General features: G+C 42.1%; 1 protein-coding gene across 1 annotated transcript in view; it reads left to right on the top strand.

Moving 5' to 3' along the window:
- Positions 1-23,292, top strand: part of LOC139764522 (uncharacterized) — a 42,361-nt gene extending 19,069 nt beyond the window's left edge. The window contains exon 2 of the mRNA XM_071691189.1: positions 22,588-23,292. Coding sequence (XP_071547290.1) covers positions 22,588-22,965 — 378 coding nt within the window. The 3' untranslated portion in view covers positions 22,966-23,292. The remainder of the gene's footprint in view (positions 1-22,587) is intronic.
- The last annotated feature ends 468 nt before the right edge of the window (positions 23,293-23,760 follow it).

Here is a 23,760-nt window from a genome sequence, read left to right as displayed (position 1 = left end):
TGGGGCCTGGATGTGGAAAGGGAGCTGTGGTTTCGGGCATTATTGCATGACAGCTAGAGACTGAGTGTGAACGAATGGGGCCTTTGTTGTCTTTTCCTAGTGCTACCTCGCATACATGAGGGGGGAGGGGGATGGTATTCCATGTGTGGCGAGGTGGCGATGGGAATGAATAAAGGAAGACAGTGTGAATTGTGTACATGGGTATATATGTATGTGTCTGTGTGTGTATATATATGTGTACATTGAGATGCATAGGTATGTATATTTGCGTGTGTGGACGTGTATGTATATACATGTGTATGGGGGTGGGTTGGGCCATTTCTTTCGTCTGTTTCCTTGCGCTACCTCGCAAACGCGGGAGACAGCGACAAAGCAAAATAAAAAAAAATAATAAACAAATGTATATATGGTGACAGCCACGTTCGGCGAGGTTGTATCACCAGATACTTTATTGCCTCACAAATCGTCTCATTTCATTTTATATTTCAACAAAGAAAGTTATTCTGCTCCAAATATCCTTCCTCTGGGGTCAAGCCCTGCCTTCATGTCAGCTTGTAAACTGCTGAATCTGTTCTCCTTCATGCAACCGGTTGAACGACTCTCGCTTCCCGGAATCCCTTCACGATCAAGAAGGTTATAGAGGGCCCAGGCTGGGGTTGTTGACAGGAAATTTGAAAGTGGTGGCCTTCTTATTAAAGTCCAGTCGGTTAAACAGATAACAAGACCTCTTGTTACGATGGCTGTTCTGTACGTCATTTCGGTGACTATGAATTTGTGTGTGGGGAGGGGAGGGTGTAGTCTTTGCAAAGAGATCATGGACATGACTGAAAGCGACATTGTGGGTGAACTTTTAGATGAAGATGTGCGATCGCTGTTAGGTTCATGGCCAAATCTGTCAACGGTAATCGACGCAAGAACCTTCCTCACAACTATGACCTTTGGGAAGCCGAAGTTGCCGGACGTAATCGCTCTTGGGCACACATAATGCTCTGTCATGCCATACTCGGCGAGCTCCTTGCGATGCTTCATATGCAAGACGTATTCACTGAACGTTCCCATCTCGTTAAGGGAAGTGCTCCAGCGACGGCCAAGCTACCAACAACTGCTCACAGGAGGAGGCACTCTGCGTTAACTGGAAGGTTTAACCTTGAGCTCGGGCTGGAGTTAGCCATGGTTCAAGTCTGAGATGGAAGTCTGCGCATTTATGGTGAAGGAAAACATTTCATTTAGTGAAGCAAGGAAGAGGGTTGAGAAGACACACCACCTCCGGAACATGACAAATACAAAGGAATTTAAACAGCAGCATATCACCGAGTCCTTTTGAGGCTGGCTGTGGTAGTAGATGGTATGAAAAACTCTCAGATTAGTGTGGTAAAAGTAGGTGTCCAGGTAATTCAGAGACTGACCTGCTTATTGTCAACGTGATTTAAGGAGACTTTAAAAAAATGTAAGTCGTGGATGTGAATCGAAATTTTGATCAAGTCTGTTCTGAAAAGTATCCATAGTTCTGTTTTCAACCACTCTGATCGGTAAACTGTTCCATATGTTAGCAATCCTCTTGAAGAAGTACTTCGCCTCATTCGAGGTAAAACGTTTGCCCACGAATTTGCTTCCAGTACTACGATTGAAATCAGAAGAATCAAGTCTTTAAGTAACTTGATAGATCAAGATCATCGAGGCATTTGATGATTTTGGATACTTGCATTTGATCATCTCTTAGCCGACTCTTTTCTATGCTACATGTTGTCGTTAAGATTTGTTTCTCAGCCCGGGAATCGTCTTGGTAGCTCGACGCTACACCCTCTGCATCCCGTCAATCCATCCTGTCCATATCTATTCTTTAAGGTAGAGTGACTAGAACTGAACACAGTATTCAAGATAGGAACGAACCAATGAACTGTAAAGAGTAAGGATGACTTTCCTCGACTTAAATTCGAAGGCCTGCCTATCGATCCAAGATTTGTTTTTTTTTTTCGCTATTTTCACTGCTTTTGTGCACTGCTTACTTGGTTTTAGGTCACCAGATATTATTAAACCCAAGTCTTTTTCCTCATTTACCTTTTAGCAGGTCGACAGAATTCATGCCGTAGCTTGCATTTTTGGATTTGTTACCGATATGTAAAACTTTGCACTTATCGATATCAAAAATCATTAGCCATTTAGCCCAGTCCATCAGTTTGTCTGTGTCAGTTAAAAGCTACAGACGTTCAAGTTCATATGCTCATTTATTTTACAGCTTTGTATCATCAGCACATCTTAAAATCTTGAAATGAAGCCCATTATCAATATCATTACTATATATGAGAAAGAGAACCGGTCTAAAGACTGATCCTTGAGGCACTCCACTTGTTACGCCTTACCATTCTGAGGTTTGACCATTACTCACAACTCTTTATTCAAGGCCAGTCAACCAATTTCCTATCCACCGAAGTAAAACCCAGTCGGTGCCATGTGACTTAATTCTTGCGAGAAAGCTTTGATATGGAACGTTATCAAATGCGATATCACCTGCCTCATTTTCGTCGGGCATGTTCGTTATACCAAAAGAGAAATCGAACAGATTTGTCAGTCGAGAGCAATTCTGTCGAAAGCCACACAGAGAATCTTTACAAGTGGTGGTCCTCTAAATGTTTACAACCCCATCTCAAATGTTAGGTTCCATAAGGTTTCCAACTACAGACGTTAAGCTAACTGGACGACGATTCCTGGGAGGTGTCTTATTACCTTATTTGAATATCGCTGTTACATTGGTAAACTTATATTCATCTGGAACTTTTCCCTTTGCAAGTGACTTAAGGGTTCAACTTATCTCATTTTTCGCCTCTTTATAATCCTCGGATAAAACTTATCAAGGCCTTCTTTTTTATTCCGTTTATTGCCGATATTATGTCCTCAACTTTTATGTCAATTTGTTGAAGAACGCTCCCCTCTCCTATCAACGAAACTGGATTCGGGACAAGGGTTGTGTGTTCGACCATGAATGCAGTTACAAAAAAAAGGCATTTGAGATTTTCGCCCTGCACCCAGTCTTGAACCATATCACCGTTTTCTGGAATTAATGGACCAATTAACTGGGCAATGACTCTCTTGCTTATAGATAACTAACACGCTTTAGGGTTTCTTTTGCTATTTCCAGCACTATAAGCTTCACACTGATGTTTACTTTGTCGTATAATTCTCTTACTTTCTTTGCGCAAATTTGCATAAATAAATCTATCGTTTTTTATTGGTTTCTTTAAGTTACTTATAAGTTACTTTCTTAGGCAACAGGCACTTGTTTCTTTCACTGTTCCACCACCTTGGCTTCGTTTTAGAAGTAGACCGCCTGCTACGCAATAACACACATGTTCCTCCCACTGCTTTGAAGACTCTACTGAAGCTACTTCCATGTCGTTTTCACTGACCATATCATCCTAGGCTTGCCTTTCTAGAGCAATGCGAAGATCATTCAAATCTGCATGTTTGAAATAGGGTATTTTGGGGAAGACTGTCATATTGACCCACATTACATGCAATGTTGAAAGTGACCTTAAAAGTAATTTGCCGGTAATCACTTGTACTAAACTTTTCTCCAACATTATAAACGAGATCCCCATTTGCATTCAAAACTAAATCTGCAACCTTTTACAAAAAAAAAAGGATAAGGGCACTAACAAACCAATTTCGTCTGTGAAATCCAAGCACCCCAAGTCACCAGTAAAGCCCACTTTCCACTCTGTTGAATCGGACAATGACGGAACCTACCCAACAAAGACTTGTTCAGGAGAGACCTCCTGTGTTCCTACAACATCAAGATGGCAGAGTATATGAGGACACGAACAAAACTTATCCTGTGTTCCATGTCGTCGTCTATGGGGCTCCGTTGAGGAAGAACAACTCTTACTGATCATAAAATGGCTAATATTCTCATGATTCATTGTAATCAGATTCATCTCCTCTTGCACTCTCTCACATAAAACTGGTTCAGGCCCTTGTTTTGCAACAGTAAACTCCACAGGGTACTCAATTTCAGTCTTACAATGGACAAGAATTATTCTCCCTGTGGACTTGTAGCACTACACATGTACAACGTATCACAGGACTCTGTTCGTGAGGCACCGTACGTTGATGATGACACTCAGGTCTACGCCACAGTCAAAGGAATTAAGAGGGGAATCAAAAATCAACAGACCACTAGGTCCCTTCGAGGCTTTCTGTGGTAGTGTAAGAGTGTGGTGAGAGTAGAAATACGTACATATTAGAAATAGATATGCATCAAAAACTTTTCATGTAGTTAAAAAGGCGTAAGTAATGCCAGTCATAGATTTGATGCAAAACATTTATCAAATCTTTTCTCACTCGTATCTATGGTACTACTGTCAACCACAGTGACTGGTAATTATACTCCATATAGTAACAATCTTGATGAAGAAAAAGTATTTCGCCTCATTCGACTTTGTATCCATAACTACGAGTGATATCAGACGAATCTATCCCTATGTAAGTCTTAAGATAGAGGTTATCGAAGCCTTCGATAATTCTGAATGCCTGTATCAGATCACTCTTTCACCTTCTCTTTTCTCAACCAAATAGATTGTAGTCGCTTAGTCGACTCTCATGGGATTGGTTTCTAAGTCCGGGAATCATCTTGGTAGCTCGTCTCCACACTCTCTCCAGTCTTTCTATGTCTTTAGGGTGACCAAAACTGAAAGCAATATTCAAGTTGGAGACGTACGAGTGTCTTACAAAGAGTGAGGATGACTTGCCTGGACTTAAATTAGATAGGCTTACATGTAAACTTAAGATTTTTGCTCGCCTTTTTAACTGGTTCTATGCAGTGCTTACTTAGCTTTCGATCACCAGAGATTGTTTCACCCAAGTCTTTTTTCCTCAATTACCATTTGCAGTTCAAAAGAATTCAAGCTGTTAGCTTGCCTTTTCATTTTTACTACCGACGCGTAAAACTCTGCATTGATCAATATAAAAATTCACTGACCCAGCCCATTAGTCTATGTCCGTTTGAAGCTGCAGACGTTCGGCTCATTTGAACATTTATTCTCCAACTTATTATCGTCTGCGAATTTCGACATCCTACAATGCAGCCCATTATCATTATCATTAATATGTATGAGAAAGATAAACTGGTCACAAGACTTACTGATTCTTATGATACACCGCTTTTTTTTACGGCCAGTTAACTAATTTCCTAACCACCTAATACAACCCAACCTATACCATGTGACTTCACTTTAGTTAGTAGCCTTTGATGTGGAACTTTATCGAATGCCATCTAAAAATCTAGATAAACGACATCAACTGCTTTACTTTCGTCACACATGTTGATGATCTCACAAAAGAAATCAAGAGGATTTGTCAGACAGGAACGAGTTCGTCGAAAATCATGTTGAGGGTCATGTATTAAAAGGTGGTCCTCTGAATGACTCACAGTTTTCACCCTGCATGATGGTTCCCATACGTTGACGAGCTATAAACGTGAAGCTGAGTGGACGGTAATTTCCGGGTGACAACTCTTTTTACTTTTTTGAAAACGGGTGTTACATTAGCTAGCTGCTTCCGTTCCTCTGGAACTTCCCCCGTAGCAAGTACCTCACGTTTTTCAACTCTTTCATTGTCCTCCGATGATTCTTATCCGGATCTTCTGTTCTGATTATCATCATTTCATTTAGTGGTGATATCAGATCTTTCGGGACATGAGCCGTATCTTCAGTTGTAAATATATATGTGGTTAAAGAATCATTCAGAAACTTTGCCATATCTTCACTGTCATGAACCAAATCACAGTATTTAGTTATTGGTGGACCAATAGGCTGGGTAACGACTTTCTTGCTTCGAACCTAGCCATAAAACTCCTTCGGGTTTATTCTGCAATTTTCAGCAAACAGCGTTTCATACCGACGTTTACTTTGACGTATAAGTCTCTTAGCTTCTCTACACAGACTTTCATAATTTGCTCTATCAAGCTGGTTATGGTCTCTTAGAGCTTATGTGCTACTTTCTTAGACAACACACACTTCTTTATATTATTGTTTCACCATTTTGGCTCCGCACTGGAAGAAGACTGTCCACTACGCGTTGACGCAAATGTTCCCTCCACTGCTTTGAACGTTTTACTGAAACTCCCCAAACTACGTCCACATCCTTTCCATTTATAGTATCACCTCTAGTTTGCCTTTCAAGAGCAATGCAAAGATCTTTAAAAATTGCGGATATTATTATTATTATTATCATTTTCGCGACTCTCATGTTGACCAGCATTGCACACAATGTTGAAAGTTAACTTGAAAGTAATTCGCCGGTGATCACTTGCCACAAACTTTTCTACGACTTCAACATCGTTAACGAGATCCTCCTTTTTTTTTGTTGAAATGAAATCTAATATATTCTCGTCGCGCGCAGGTTCATCCACTCATTGTATTTAGGTAAAGCCCACGCCCCGAGCTACAGGAAGGGGATTCTCCCAACTTGAACTATGGTATAGGAGGGGGATTCTCACCACTTGAATAATGGTATGTTTCATTTTTATTCTCAATTTCTGCTAGCTGATCACAGAGTCTTTCGTCTTTCTCTGGTGTCTGTGCTGGAGGCCTATAAACTAATCTTAGTGCACCGGATTTGGATAAGATTTAACAAAGAACAAGACACCACCTCCTCCTATATTTCCCCTACCAATGGTTAATCAAGTGTTGCCAGAAATGTCATATTCGGCGAGAAAATGTCCATTTCTGATATCTAGCCAAGATTCCGAAACACCTATTATGTCACAATTTTCTTCCATTGCAGTTGTCTCTAACTCCGAAAAATTGTTACGTATGTTCCGTGCGTCAACACACAATATTCTAATACGTGGCTGAGACCTATTTTTTCGTTGTTGTGTATATGTGCAGCGGAGGCAGTAGGAAACCCGCCTACGTGAACAAAGTCGCGCTAACCCACATCCACGTCAGGTGCACCCAGAGCGCTCACCTCCACACGTACCTCAGAAGAGATGCTACACCGAGATGCCAGCCATGTTCAAATAACCTTACCACAGGAGCATCTACCGAACTGCTGCATCATATATCGCCAGCCAAAGAAAAGATCATCATACTATCTAAATATGAGGGAAAACCAATTTCACTGATGATGACACCACTGTAAATGATTGATTCATCGTGTTCCATTCTATGTTACAATCTTTGGAGTGTGGCTGCTTTTTCTGTGGAGGTGGTGGTAGCGCGGTGGGTGAACGCATTCACCTCACTCCTTCCGTTCCTTACGTATTGCTTTGTTACGATGCCGAGTTGACGATGCGCTTAACTCGGCCATAACATATACGTGCGTTGTATGCAGACGTGAAGGCCTTTCTCGAATCTGCCTTATCTTTTCACAGTCCCATCCTAGAGCTGCAACCTGTCGATGCTGTTCCAAGTGGGTGGTGACTGCCACTGCGTCGACACAATACCCACCGAGTAATTTTCTAGTCCAGGTTGTACATATATTTATCTTTTTATTTTCCTTTTTTTTTTTACATTTTTGTTTAACGTTAGTGAAAAATCTTGTATTTTCTACTTTTCCTTTAAAGGCTCAGGTATGTTTCTAAACGATAAGCGTAAAGGAAGTCACCAGCTGCCGGGCGTTATAATACTCAGGAAACAACCAAACCAATTACCAGGGCATACTCGAGAAGGGTTCCTTCGTCTCGCCGTTTTCTTTTCACCCAGCGTTCGCATGATAAGTTTTCATGTCACTGTTTTATGAGGCTGTGAGGATTTTACTGGTGTGTCGCTGATGCAGACGCATTAAAAACTGGTTGTGCTGCATTGTATTCCCATTGAGAGGTAACCGAGGCAGATCTTAACCCAACCTTGCACTATCCGACCCTACTTTGGGATATTTTACTACCTGGCCAGTTGCTCATCTTTTGTTTTTAAGAGAAAAGGTTTACTCTTTTTAAAGTAGCCTTTGTATGAGATGGCACACCACCCTAGAATGTGTGTGTGTGTGTGTGTGTGTGTGTGTGTGTGTGTGTTGTGTGTGTGTGTATGTGTGTGTGTGTTTGTGTGTGTGTGTGTGTGTGTGTGTGTGTGTGTGTGTGTGTGTGTGTGTGTGCGTGTGTGGAATGAGTGGGGGGGGGGGGGGGGGGGGGGGGCGCCTCGTCCCACCGGTAAAAACCGGACCGAACCATTAAGTACTCCGGTCGTGGGTCGTGGTGATGGTCGACATACGTCCATTATTCCATTAGAAAACGATGACTCTTTGTTGAATATCCCCCTAACGGACGACCAGACCAGACTTGCCCAACGAGGTGAGTGGTGCGGCCGGGAGATCACGTGAAGCACCTCTTAGTACGAAAACTCCACTGTCACGACGCTGTGGTTAGCACCTCCTCGAACCATGAACTCCTGCAGGGGAGTGATCATCTGTATGGCGATCACTGGCACGGGTGAGGAAGGCGTTGTCGAGAACGTGCAGAGGTGAACGCTGACAACTTTATCACGACGTTCCTCAACGGCGAGCGACGTACATCCTCTGTCTGGCGACGTATGACCCCTTGTTTTGCTACGTAAGATCCTCTTGTTTAGACTCAATCGCCTCATTTAGCGACGTAACATTCCTTCGTTTAGCGAAGTAAGTCTTCTTGTCTAGCGACGTAAGTCTCCTTGTTTAACGACGTAAGATCCCCTTATTCAGTGACGTAAGATCCTTTCTTCACCTAAGTAAAATCCCCTTGTTTAATGACGTTAGCCCCCCTCCCCCCTTTTGCTAAACAACCTAAGATCCTTTATTTAACCACGTAAGACGTAAGATCCCAATTGTTCAGTGACGTAAAGTGTCCTTCTTTACCGACTTAAGACACCCTTGTTTACAGACAGCAGATTACCACGGTTAGGTATGTAGAACACACCCCGACCCCTCGTTACTGTACAACACATGTCAACTCAAAGCTTCTTCAGGATAATATCGTCGGTTACATAGCATGATCCGTGAGATCATACAGACCCCAAGCTTCACGACATGGTCTTGGATGTCACGAGTTTGGCCACGGTTCACTGTCGCTCACTCTGCAAGCTCCTCGTGGGATATGCGCCAGCGGGGACCATGTGGCACACAACTCCAGGACAAATGATGCACTTTGTGTTGTCGATTGTGGGGGCCGCAGATACTAGAGCTCGCTTCGATGTTGCCCTCTGGTGCAAAGTCAGAAGAATCATATAAAAAGAAAAAATGTCTGCCCGACAAAAGGCAAAGGTACAAACTCTATCGTGTGACAAATGTTTACGGTTAAGGATCATTACAAGAACCTAAAGGCCAATGAATACTACACTCCGCTTTTGATAATCTAAACCTGTTAGGTGTCCGGTTGCCACCCACACCGAAGAAACCGCTGAACCACGTCCAGCAACACCAGTTTGTAGTCACCCACACACACACACACATGCCACTAACCTCAACCATACTCCTTGATACCGACGAAGACACCGCTGGAAAACTGCATCTTCAGTTCATTCTGATGTAACTGAAGGTAGACAGGTTGGACAGGACTTGAGTTCCTAAATAAATAAAGAAAATGAAAGAAAAAATAACCAAACCAGTCAGACGTAGTGGTTCCAGTGGTTACGGCGAGGATGAGCTTCATAACAAGATCTGCGTTCACAGAATTACTGCAAAGAAAGAGGACGAGCAGTGCCACTACTCCCACGACCAATAGCACTACTCCCGCGAGCAGTGGCACTACTCCCATGAGCAGCGACAATACTCCCACAAGCAGTGGATCGTCTCCTACACATCACTCGGCCAAGTCCAAAAAAGAGGACTGATAAAGCTGGCTGGTTACAAGCTTCTCAAACCAACGAATTCAGAACAATTCAGGGGAAATTAAGAGGTCTTAGAATTAAGAGATTAACAGTCATCGCTGTTGACTGCCATATCTTAGGCCATCTGTAACCGGTCTACATGTAAACAAGCTGAACAAATATACCTAATTAAAGACTATTGTTCTTGACAGATATTGTTCGTTTAGAGGAGTTGAAGATCACGGGTGTATGTGTATATATATATATATATATATATATATATATATATATATATATATATATATATATATATATATATATATATATATATATATTTATTTATTTATTATTATACTTTGTCGCTGTCTCCCGCGTTTGCGAGGTTGCGCAAGGAAACAGACGAAAGAAATGGCCCACCCACCCCCATACACATGTATATACATACGTCCACACACGCAAATATACATACCTACACAGCTTTCCATGGTTTACCCCAGACGCTTCACATGCCTTGATTCAATCCACTGACAGCACGTCAACCCCGGTATACCACATCGCTCCAATTCACTCTATTCCTTGCCCTCCTTTCACCCTCCTGCATGTTCAGGCCCCGATCACACAAAATCTTTTTCACTCCATCTTTCCACCTCCAATTTGGTCTCCCTCTTCTCCTCGTTCCCTCCACCTCCGACATATATATCCTCTTGGTCAATCTTTCCTCACTCATTCTCTCCATGTGCCCAAGCCACTTCGAAACACCCTCTTCTGCTCTCTCAACCACGCTCTTTTTATTTCCACACATCTCTCTTACCCTTACGTTACTCACTCGATCAAACCACCTCACACCACACATTGTCCTCAAACATCTCATTTCCAGCACATCCATCCTCCTGCGCACAAATCTATCCATAGCCCACGCCTCGCAACCATACAACATTGTTGGAACCTCTATTCCTTCAAACATACCCATTTTTGCTTTCCGAGATAATGTTCTCGACTTCCACACATTCTTCAAGGCTCCCAGAATTTTCGCCCCCTCCCCCACCCTATGATCCACTTCCGCTTCCATGGTTCCATCCGCTGTCAGATCCACTCCCAGATATCTAAAACACTTCACTTCCTCCAGTTTTTCTCCATTCAAACTCACCTCCCAATTGACTTGACCCTCAACCCTACTGTACCTAATAACCTTGCTCTTATTCACATTTACTCTTAACTTTCTTCTTCACACACTTTACCAAACTCAGTCACCAGCTTCTGCAGTTTCTCACATGAATCAGCCACCAGCGCTGTATCATCAGCGAACAACAACTGACTCACTTCCCAAGCTCTCTCATCTCCAACAGACTTCATACTTGCCCCTCTTTCCAAAACTCTTGCATTCACCTCCCTAACAACCCCATCCATAAACAAATTAAACAACCATGGAGACATCACACACCCCTGCCGCAAACCTACATTCACTGAGAACCAATCACTTTCCTCTCTTCCTACACGTACACATGCCTTACATCCTCGATAAAAACTTTTCACTGCTTCTAACAACTTTCCTCCCACACCATATATTCTTAATACCTTCCACAGAGCATCTCTATCAACTCTATCATATGCCTTCTCCAGGTCCATAAATGCTACATACAAATCCATTTGCTTTTCTAAGTATATATATATATATATATTTTCTTTTTTTCATACTATTCGCCATTTCCCGCGATAGCGAGGTAGCGTTAAGAACAGAGGACTGGGCCTTTGAGGGAACATCCTCACCTGACCATCTTCTCTGTTCCGTCTTTTGGAAAATTAAAAAAAAAAAAAAACGAGAGGGGAGGATTTCCAGCCCCCCGCTCCCTTCCCTTTTAGTCGCCTTCTACGACACGCAGGGAATACGTGGGAAGTATTCTTTCTCCCCTATCCCAAGGGAATATATATATATATATATATATATATATATATATATATATATATATATATATATATATATATATATATATACATATATATATATATATATATATATATATATATATATATATATATATATATATATATATATTATCTATCTATTTTGCTTTGTCGCTGTCTCCAGCGTTAGCGAGGTAGCGCAAGGAGACAGACGAAAGAATGGCCCAACCCACCCACATACACATGTACATACATACACGTCCACACACGTACATATACATACCTATACATCTCAACGTATACATATACATACATACAAGACATATACATACATAAACATGTACATAATTCATATTCTGCCTTTACTCATTCCCATCGCCACCCCGCCAAACATGAAATAACAACCCCCCCCCCCCCTCATGTGCACGAGGTAGCACTAGGAAAAGAAAACAAAGGCCACATTCGTTCACACTCAGTCTCTAGCTGTCATGTAATAATGCACCGAAACCACAGCTCCCTTTCCACATCCAGGCCCCACACAACTTTCCATGGTTTACCCCAGACGTTTCACATGCCTTGGTTCAATCCACTGTCAGCACCTCGACCCCGGTATCCCATATCGTTCCAATTCACTCTATTCCTTGCACGCCTTTCACCCTCCTGCATGTTCAGGCCCCGATCACACAAAATCTTTTTCACTCCATCTTTCCACCTCCAATTTGGTCTCCCACTTCTCGTTCCCTCCACCTCTGACACATATATCCTCTTGGTCAATCTTTCCTCACTCATTCTCTCCATGTGACCAAGCCATTTAAAAACACCCTCTTCTGCTCTCTCAACCACACTCTTTTTATTACCACACATCTCTCTTACCCTTACATTACTTACTCGATCAAACCACCTCACACCACATACTGTCCTCAAACATCTCATTTCCAGCACACCCACACTCCTCCGCACAACTCTGAGTATCCATAGCCCACGCCTCGCAACCATATAACATTGTTGGAACAACTATTCCTTCAAACATACCCATTTTTGCTCTCCGAGATAATGTTCTCGACTTCCACACATTCTTCAACGCTCCCAGAACTTTCGCCCCCTCCTCACCCTATGATACACTTCCGCTTCCATGGTTCCATCCGTTGCCAAATCCACTCCCAAATATCTAAAACACTTCACTTTCTCCAGTTTTTCTCCATTCAAACTTTCCTCTCAGTTGACTTGCCCTTCAGCCCTTACTGTACCTAATAACCTTGCTCTTATTCACATTTACTCTCAGCTTTCTTGTTTCACACACTTTAACAAACTCAGTCACCAGCTTCTGCAGTTTCTCACATGAATCAGCCACCAGTGCTGTATCATCAGCGAAGAACAACTGACTCACTTCCCAAGCTCTTTCATCCACAACAGACTGCATACTTGACCCTCTTTCCAAAACTCTTGCATTCACCTCCTTAACAACCCCATCCATAAACAAATTAAACAACGATGGAGACACCACACACCCCTGCCGCAAACCGACATTCACTGGGAACCAATCACTTTCCTCTCTTCCTACTCGTACACATGCCTTACACCCTTGGTAAAAACTTTTCACTGCTTCTAGCAACTTACCTCACACCATATACTCTTAATACCTTCCACAAAGCATCTCTATCAACCCTATCATATGTCTTCTGCAGATCCATAAATGCTACATACAAATCTATCTGTTTTTCTAAATATTTTTCCCATAAATTCTTCAAAGCAAACACCTGATCCCCACATCCTCTACCACCTCTGAAACCACACTGCTCTTCCCCAATCTGATGCTCTGTACATGCCTTTACCCTCTCAATCAAATAAGTAATGAAAGGGTAAGAGAGAGATGTATGGTAATAAAAAGAGTGTGGCTGAGACAGCAGAAGAGGGTGAATTGAAATGGTTTGGTCACATGGAGAGAATGAGTGAGGAGAGATTGACAAAGAAGATATATGTGTCAGAAGTAGAGGGAAGAAGGAGAGGTAGGAGACCAAACTGGAGGTGGAAAGATGGAGTGAAAAACATTTTGAGCGATCGGGACCTTGAACATACAGGTGGGTGAAAGGCGTGCAAGGAATAGAGTGAATTGGAACGATGTGGTATACAGAGGTGGACGTGCTGTCAATGGATTGAAGCAGGGCATGTGAAGTGTCTGGGGTAAATCATGGAAAGTTTTGTGGGACCTGGATGTGGAAAGGGAGCTGTGGTTTCGGTGCCCTACACATGACAGCTAGAGACAATGTGAACGAATGTGGCTTTTGTTGTCTTTTCCTAACGCTACCTCGCGCGGGGGGGGGGGTGCTATTTCATGTGTGGCGGGGTGGTGACGCGATGGATGAAGGTAGCAAGTATGAATATATACATGTGTATATATGAATATGTCTGTGTATGTATATGTATGTATACGTTAAAATGTATAGGTATGCATATGTGCGTGTGTGGGCGTTTATGTATATACATGTGTATGTGGGTGGGTTGAGCCATTCTTTCGTCTGTTTCCTTGCGCTACCTCGCTAACGCGGGAGACAGCGACTAAGTATAATGAATAAAAATATATGGCCTTTTTTGACATCAGGATTCAAACTGCTATCATTTCTGCTCAAGCTGAGGACGCTAACAACCAACTATGGAGCCCTTGATAGAGAAATGAATCCCGCTGTCAAGGAAGGGCATCATGTGTTCTATGAAAGTGCGCGCTCATCGCACGATATTCGTGATGACATCCCTCACATGTGACAGTTGGTTCGGTAAGACTGCTAACTACTAGTTAATGTGAGCCTGACGGAAACTGACCCACGGAGACCCCGTAGCTCACGGACGTGAGACGAAGGGTATTCAGTAACTAGTAACTGGTGTTATTTCTCTATCGTGGATTACATAGCCTAGTTCTTAGCGTCCGCAGCTCCCTCACAAATGGTACCGGTTCCAAAGCTGTTGTCAAGGAGGACATTATGTGTTCTGTGAAAGGGCGCCCTCATTTGCACTATATGTCTCCAGGTGTGAAAGTAGCGGTAAGCGTCCCTGATCGTGGAGCATTTACTGGCCGCACAGGGTCGAGCTCATAGGGTCGAATCCTGGTTACAGTAGTCGGTCCATAGTTAACCCAGCCGTTCATCCACCCCTAGGTGTTGGTCGATAAAAATGGTACTTAGCTCAAGCTAGGGTATATATATATATATATATATATATATATATATATATATATATATATATATATATATTCCTGTGAGTCCACGGAGAAAATGAAACACGATAAGTACCCAAGTGCACTTTCGTGCAATAACCACATCATCAGGGGAAACATAAAAGAGAATCATAATAGTCAGTTGATATACAACGAAGAGACGTAGCTAAGACGCCATTTGGTAAACATGCGATTGTCCAAGACAGACAACGAGCGTATCATAAACTATTATGTGGACAAGAAGGTGAATTGTTTACAAATTTTATAGATTGCATTCATCTCCCTAACAACCCCATCCATAAAAAAATCAAACAACCATGGAGACGTCATGCACTCCTACCGCAAACCGACATTCACTGGGAACCTATCACTTTTCCCTCTTCCTACTCGCACACATGCCTTACATCCTTGATAAGAACTTTTCACTGCATCTAGCAACTTACCTCCAACACCATATACACCATATACTCTTAACACCTTCCACAGAGCATCTCAATCAACTCTTATCATATGCCTTCTCCAGATCCATTAATGCTACATACAAATCTATCTAATTTGTAAGTATTTATCACATATATACTTCCTCACATCCTCTACCACCTCTGAAACCACACTGTTCTTCCCCAATTTGATGCTCTTCCAGTTTTTCTCCATTCAAACTTACCTCCCAATTGACTTGTCCCTCAACCCAACTGTACCTAATAACCTTGCTCTTATTCACATTTACTCTCACCTTTCTTCTTTCACACACTTTACCAAACTCAGTCACCAGCTTCTGCAGTTTCTCACCCGAATCAGCCACCAGCGATGTATCATCAGCGAACAACAACTGACTCACTTCCCAAGCCCTCTCATCCACAACAGACTGCATATTTGCCCCTCTCCAAAACTCCATAAACAAATTAAACAACCGTAGAGACATCACACACACCCTGCCGCAGACCGACATTCACAGGGAACCAATCACTTTCCTCTCTTCTTACTCGTACACATGCCTTACATCCTCGATAAAAACTTTTTACTTCAGTAGGAGTTCATATGATTTTATTTAACATGTAATTTTTCTATACATATGGCACGACAGTTTGGTGGAGACAATCCACCTCATTAGGTGCAAATATTCAGTTCAGTAATTCAAACCTCAACATCACATCAGAAGTACCGTACGTTAAGCGTCTACCAAGATAGACAGACAACACACTGGCCTGACCGCCAGTAACTGATTTGCCGTTAAAGGAGTGGTAAAGGAGGGTTACGTGGCGGGAGTTGACCTGGGTAGCTAGGTGTGTCAGAGACCACTTTTCTCATATTTACGTTTTTTGTCAATTCTCTCATAATTATTTGGTCAATGATAGAGATGGGAAATTAAGACACCCAATGACGTTGCGGGTGGCAAAATCAGCAGAAGGGTATAGAATAATTAGCTTCTTAACGTCCACAGGCGATCTTTTTCATAACGATGTTTAGCTATTGCATTTTTGTGGTCATCCCTGCGTACTGCGTGACGGTACCAATAACATCTCTCCGTTACAGTTTTCCCTGTTTGGCCAATGTATATATCTTTACATGGCTTACATTTGACAGCGTAAACACTCCCAACTGTTGAATGATTTGGCCTGCTTTTTACTCAGGTCTTACTGATGGTGTTATTGTACTGGAAAGCAACTTCACAAGCACTGTTTTTCAGTACATGTCTTAGATTAGCTAAGTTAGGAGAATAGGGCACCACTTAACATTTAGACCTATCCTCATTTGTCACATTTTTGTTACTAGATCCATAAAATGTCTCCCTAGCTCTCCAGTAAGCTTTGTTCACAAGCTACTTGGGATAAAATAACTGCCTTAAGGTACGTCTTATATGACTACATTCGTCTACCAGGTCTATGGATCACATCTTTACAGAGAATCATGCACTGAAAAATAATGAATATAGCTCTCACACTTCCTGTAGATCTTAAAGGACAAACGATCAGATTCTCTAGTTATCAACACATCAAGAAAGGGCAGTTTGCCTTCTTTTTTCCATTCAATCTTGAATTTGATGGTGAGGAGAATGTTGTTTAATTCATTAAAGAAAGCATGACAATTTTGGGAATATAGCCACAAGGACCACACATCATCAACGTATCTAAAACCAAACTTTTGGATGATTGTTGACTGAAGCTAGAGTTTCAGTCTCATAGTATTCAATGCATAAGTTACTGAGAATGGGACCAAGTAGATTGCCCATGGCAAGACCAAATTTATGTCTATAAAGATTACCTTCATCATCTTGGAAAACATTACTGGAAACACACTGCTCTACTAAGTCAATAAAAGTTTTAATTCACAGGAGTAAGACAAGACTGAGATCAAGCAATTTCCTCCTTAGATATGTGATGGTTTCATCAATGGAGACTTTAGTGGAAAGTCAATTCACATTAAAGCTAATGAATTTATATTCTGGCTGATAAATGTTCCGAACTTTGTGTATATAAAATCTAAGCTACCAATAAAATGCGATGGAGAGATTTTTTCCTTGAACATTGCTGAGGTGTTTTGCTAACCATTTAGATAACCTATAACTAGCGGAATTAACATATGATATAATTGGTCTGAGGGGACATCCACCTTTGTGAGTTTTCTGAGACCATATGTACAGGCAAGAGAGGGATTAACCCTCCTTACTTACTTCAGAATATTCTGTTCCTTATTTAAGAGCTGGTCGAGTCATGGAGTTGAAGGGTTTTACTTTATCATTAAGGAGATATGTTGTTACTCTTTCATAAGTTCCAGTTTCATTTAAAAGATCCTGAAACTTACATCTACAGTCCACTGTATTCAAAATCACGAACTGGCTGTTCTTATCTGATTTTGAGATATGAATATCAACATTTTCCTTGAGATTTGCAAAGCCTCCTGGAATTTATGTGCCATGTCACTATACTTAGCAAATACTCTCACTGGTCGGGGCGCTTAAAACTAAACCGAATACGAAATCAAATTCCAGAACGGCGCTATTAGAGGATTTCACGAGAGACACGAGATGTTTCACACTAAGAGAATCAGTGGATTTGAAAGAATAGAGAGAGACCAGAATTCAGAGCAAGTTTTTCATCCTGGGTTAAGGAATAGGACGAAAGATTGATGATGTTCTTATCTGGGTTTGATGATTTGGCCACATCAAATCATGAAAAGAATAATCACATGTTAAATACAATTATATGAACTACTGAAGTGCGATTTCACCTTCAAAACTTTCATCAGGGACTGGTGTTATGATATATATATATATATATATATATATATATATATATATATATATATATATATATATATATGGTTCCAACAATGTTGTATGGTTGCGAGGCGTGGACTATGGATAGAGTTGTGCGCAGGAGGATGGATGTGCTGGAAATGAGATGTTTGAGGACAATGTGTGGTGTGAGGTGGTTTGATCGAGTAAGTAACGTAAGGGTAAGAGAGATGTGTGGAAATAAAAAGAGCGTGGTTGAGAGAGCAGAAGAGGGTGTTTTGAAATGGTTTAGTCACATGGAGAGAATGAGTGAGGAAAGATTGACCAAGAGGATATTTGTGTCGGAGGTGGAGGGAACGAGGAGAAGAGGGAGACCAAATTGGAGGTGGAAAGATGGAGTGAAAAAGATTTTGTGTGATCGGGGCCTGAACATACAGGAGGGTGAAAGGAGGGCAAGGAATAGAGTGAATTGGAGCGATGTGGTATACCGGGGTTAACGTGCTGTCAGTGGATTGAATCAAGGCATGTGAAGCGTCTGGGGTAAACCATGGAAAGCTGTGTAGGTATGTATATTTGCGTGTGTGGACGTATGCATATACATGTGTATGGGGGTGGGTTGGGCCATTTCTTTCGTCTGTTTCCTTGCGCTACCTCGCAAACGCGGGAGACAGCGACAAAGCAAAAAAAAAAAAAAAAAAAAAATATATATATATATATATATATATATATATATATATATATATATATATTATTTTTTTTATTTTATTTTGCTTTGTCGCTGTCTCCCGCTTTTGCGAGGTAGCACAAGGAGACAGACGAAAGAAATGGCCCAACCCACCCCCATACACATGTATATACATACACGTACACACACGCAAACATACATACCCATACATCTCAATGTACACATATATATACACACACAGACACATACATATATACCCATGCACACAATTCACACTGTCTGCCTTTATTCATTCCCATCGCCACCTCGCCACACATGGAATACCATCCCCCTCCCCCCTCATGTGTGCGAGGTAGCGCTAGGAAAAGACAACAAAGGCCCTATTCGTTCACACTCAGTCTCTAGTTGTCATGCAATAATGCCTGAAACCACAGCTCCCTTTCCACATCCAGGCCCCACACAACTTTCCATGGTTTATATATATATATATATATATATATATATATATATATATATATATATATATATATATATATATATATATATATATACATATATATATATATATTTTCTTTTTTTGCTTTGTCGCTGTCTCCCGCGTTTGCGAGGTAGCGCAAGGAAACAGACGAAAGAAATGGCCCAACCCACCCCCATACACATGTATATACGTAAGTCCACACACGCAAATATACATACCTACACAGCTTTCCATGGTTTACCCCAGACGCTTTCCATGCCCTGATTCAATCCACTGACAGCACGTCAACCCCGGTATACCACATCGATCCAATTCACTCTATTCCTTGCCCTCCTTCCACCCTCCTGCATGTTCAGGCCCCGATCACACAAAATCTTTTTCACTCCATCTTTCCACCTCCAATTTGGTCTCCCACTTCTCCTCGTTCCCTCCACCTCCAACACATATATCCTCTTGGTCAATCTTTCCTCACTCATTCTCTCCATGTGCCCAAACCATTTCAAAACACCCTCTTCTCCTCTCTCAACTACGCTCTTTTTATTTCCACACATCTCTCTTACCCTTACGTTACTTACTCGATCAAACCACCTCACACCACACATTGTCCTCAAACATCTCATTTCCAGCACATCCATCCTCCTGCGCACAACTCTATCCATAGCCCACGCCTCGCAACCATACAACATTGTTGGAACCACTATTCCTTCAAACATACCCATTTTTGCTTTCCGAGATAATGTTCTCGACTTCCACACATTCTTCAAGGCTCCCAGGATTTTCGCCCCCTCCCCCACCCTATGATCCACTTCCGCTTCCATGGTTCCATCCGCTGTCAGATCCACTCCCAGGTATCTAAAACACTTTACTTCTCCAGTTTTTCTCCATTCAAACTTACCTCCCAATTGACTTGACCCTCAACCCTACTGTACCTAATTACCTTGCTCTTATTCACATTTACTCTTAACTTTCTTCTTTCACACACTTTACCAAACCCAGTCACCAGCTTCTGCAGTTTCTCACATGAATCAATCACCAGCGCTGTATCATCAGCGAACAACTGACTCACTTCCCAAGCTCTCTCATCCCCAACAGACTTCATACTTGCCCCTCTTTCCAAAACTCTTGCATTCACCTCCCTAACAACCCCATCCATAAACAAATTAAACAACCATGGAGACCTCACACACCCCTGCCGCAAACCTACATTCACTGAGGTTATATATATATATATATATATATATATATATATATATATATATATATATATATATATATATATATATATATATATACACATATACATACACATCCACAGACATACATATATATACATTTGTACATATATAAAACTGCTTGCCCCTATCCATTCCTGGCGACACCCCGCCTCACAGGAAACAGCATCGTTACGCTTCAGCGAGGCAGCGCCAGGAAAGCAGACAAAAAAGGCTGTCATGTGTGATGCATCAAAACCACAGCTCCCTATCCACATCCAGGCCCCACAGATCTTTCTATGGTTTACTCCAGACGTTTCGCATGCCCTAGTTCAGTCCATTGACAGCACGTACACTCCGGATACTACATCGTTCCAATTCACTCTATTCATTGCATGCCTTTCACCCTCCTGTATGTTCAGGCCCCGATCGCTCAAAATCTTTTTCACTCTTTCTTTCCATCTCCAATTTGGTCTCCCGCTTCTCCTTCTTCCTTGAACCTGTGTCACATACATCCTCTTTGTGAACCTTTCATCACTCATTCTCTCCATATGTCCAAACCATTTCATCACACCTTCTGCTCTCTCAACCACACTTTTTATATTTCCACACATATCTCTTACCTTTTCATTACTTACTCGATCAAACCACCTCACACCACATACTGTCCTCCAACATTTCATTTCCAACAAATCCACCCTCTTCCGTACAACCCTGGCTACCGTATAAGATTGTTGGAACTACTATTCCTTCAAACATACCCATTTTTGCTCTCCGAGATAACGTTCTCCCTTTCCACACAGTCTTCATCGCTCCCAAGACCTTCTCCCCTTCCCCACCCTGTGACTCACTTCCGCTTCCATGGTTCCATTCGCTGCTAAGTCCACTCCCAGATATCTAAAACACTTCACTTCCTCCAATCCTTCTCCATTCAAACTTACATCCCAACTAACTTGTCCCTCAACCCTGCTGAACCTAACCTTGCTCTTATTCACATTTACTCTCAACTTTCTCCATTCACACACTTTTCCAAACGCAGCCACCAACTTCTGCAGTTTCTCACTCGAATTAACTACCAGTGCTGTATCATCGGTAAACAACAAGTGACTCCCTTCCCAGGCCCTCCCATCCACAACAGACTGCATACTCGCCCCTCTCTCCAAAACTTTTGCATTTACCTCCCTAACCACCCCATCCTTAAACAAATTACACAACCATGGGGACATCACACACCCCTGCCGCAGACCGACCTTCACTGCGAACTAATCACTCTCCTTTCTACACTCATCGAGTCGAATAATTGATCCCGGTTAGAATCCTGGGGTGTTTAGAGGTGAATGATATTCATCGACTTTATGTGATGGTATATTATAGATATTTAAATAATCTCCATGGTGTCCACGGAATTGATATAGTGTTTTTCGTGAAACACATAGGTTTATCTTAGCTCATTAAATTACAAGAGGTGGCGAGGTTCTCTCTCTCTCTCTCTCTCTCTCTCTCTCTCTCTCTCTCTCTCTCTCTCTCTCTCTCTCTCTCTCTCTCTCTCGTTTTTTTAATTTCCCAAAAGAAGGAACAGAGAAGGGGCCAATTGAGGATACTCTCTGTAAGGCTCAGTCCTCTGTTTTACACGCTACCTTGCTAATGCTGGGAGATGCGAATATATATGAAAATGAAAATAAGAATATATAAACATATATATATATATATATATATATAGGGCATATGAACGCGCATTTTCACAAGAACACATGATGCCCTCCAGCAGCAAGGACTCGAACCCGGGACTTTTGCGAGGTAGTTGAGAACGCTAACAGCTTGGCTATGATCGCCCGAACGGTTACCGTTCCCATCTACCACGCAAAGGTCCCGGGAGGTCGAGTCCTTACTGTTGGAGGGCATTACTGAATGTTCATTTAACGACGAGCCATGAAGCGTAGGGTATACAGGTGAGTTAGGCTTGTCCAGGAAGGCTTAAGGTGTGTATGTAAGTGTGTGAGTGCTTGTTTCATTGCATTTCCTTTTGTTTATGTTCTGCATGTAGTCGTATGTGCGTTTCCTTTCCATTTACACAGATTGTGATTCTGTTCCACAGTTGGTAGCGTGTGTAGTCCTTTGCGCCTCCCTGGCAGCAGCAATGCCCCAGGCAACCGAGGCGCTGAGGCAAGAAACCGGAGAACCTGGAGCGCAGGAGAAATTGGTCGCCGACACAAGTGACATCTTCCCGGAGATAGCCGACGCCCTCGGGCGAATCCGGAGATATATGCTCACTAAGCCTCAAAAGGCGCCAGAGGTGATAAGGGAATTATTGCCCCTCACACGCAAGGTCTTCCTCAACATGGTAGATGTCGAGAGTAGAGGCCTCCCAAAGGACGTCCCGCACAGGATCAACGCCGCGGAGGTTGCGACGCCCCACCTGAGCACGTTCAGGAACTGGGTCAGACACGTGAACTTCTCCATTGATGATGAGTGATGATGTCGAGTAACTCAGTTCCGTTCAGTAATGTGACACCTGGTGACATTGAATGCTAGGGTAACCCACGCTAGGGTAACGCACGCTAGGGTAACCCTTAATAACTGCTTGCACTCTCATCATTATTAAGGTAAGCATTGGACTTCCCAAAACAAGGTGTATATCATACGTAAGATATCTTTTTCCCTTTCTTCTCCATGTAAAGTTTCTCTAATTTGACGCCCCCACACGATAACTAATATACCAACAATCATTCAAGCTGTTGTATATACTGTATACAACTCTATAATAAAAGATCTTTGAGAATTTTCTTTCATTTGTCAGAATCAACTTTATGAAAAAAAAGAATAGTTGGTTGGTTGGTTAGCTAGGCTTTAGGATTGGCATTTGCTAGGGTCATAAAAGCCACCAGCATTAGTGGTGTACATTCATCAACCGAAAAATCTCTATTTTTCAAGTGTTGAGGATAATTCTAAGACTACTTACCCTCTCACAAAGCACAGTATGTACAGTGAAGAAGAAAAAAATATGAAATGCAAATGTTTAAAACATGTACAAAAGTTGCCAGCTTTTCAGGAAGATGTGGCCATCTAAATCACGTGCGAGGGAACTCGTTCATCCAGGCCACAAGACAGGATCCAATACCGTTTGAGAAAGATAAGAGAAAACAAGGACATAATAGCGTTCACTTCCTCAGCAATCACATGGGTTGGACCAGGTAAGAAGAGCCTTTCAGTTCATTCATACACATTCTGAAATCAAGCCGTGTGCTGAAGCGAACACGTGCTCCCCTGG

The sequence above is a fragment of the Panulirus ornatus genome, chromosome 4 (genome assembly GCF_036320965.1).
Source record: "Panulirus ornatus isolate Po-2019 chromosome 4, ASM3632096v1, whole genome shotgun sequence".
In the NCBI taxonomy this organism is placed as follows: Eukaryota; Metazoa; Arthropoda; class Malacostraca; order Decapoda; family Palinuridae; genus Panulirus; species Panulirus ornatus.
Note: the sequence above shows the minus strand (reverse complement) of the source record. Positions and strands in the feature narration are given on the sequence as shown.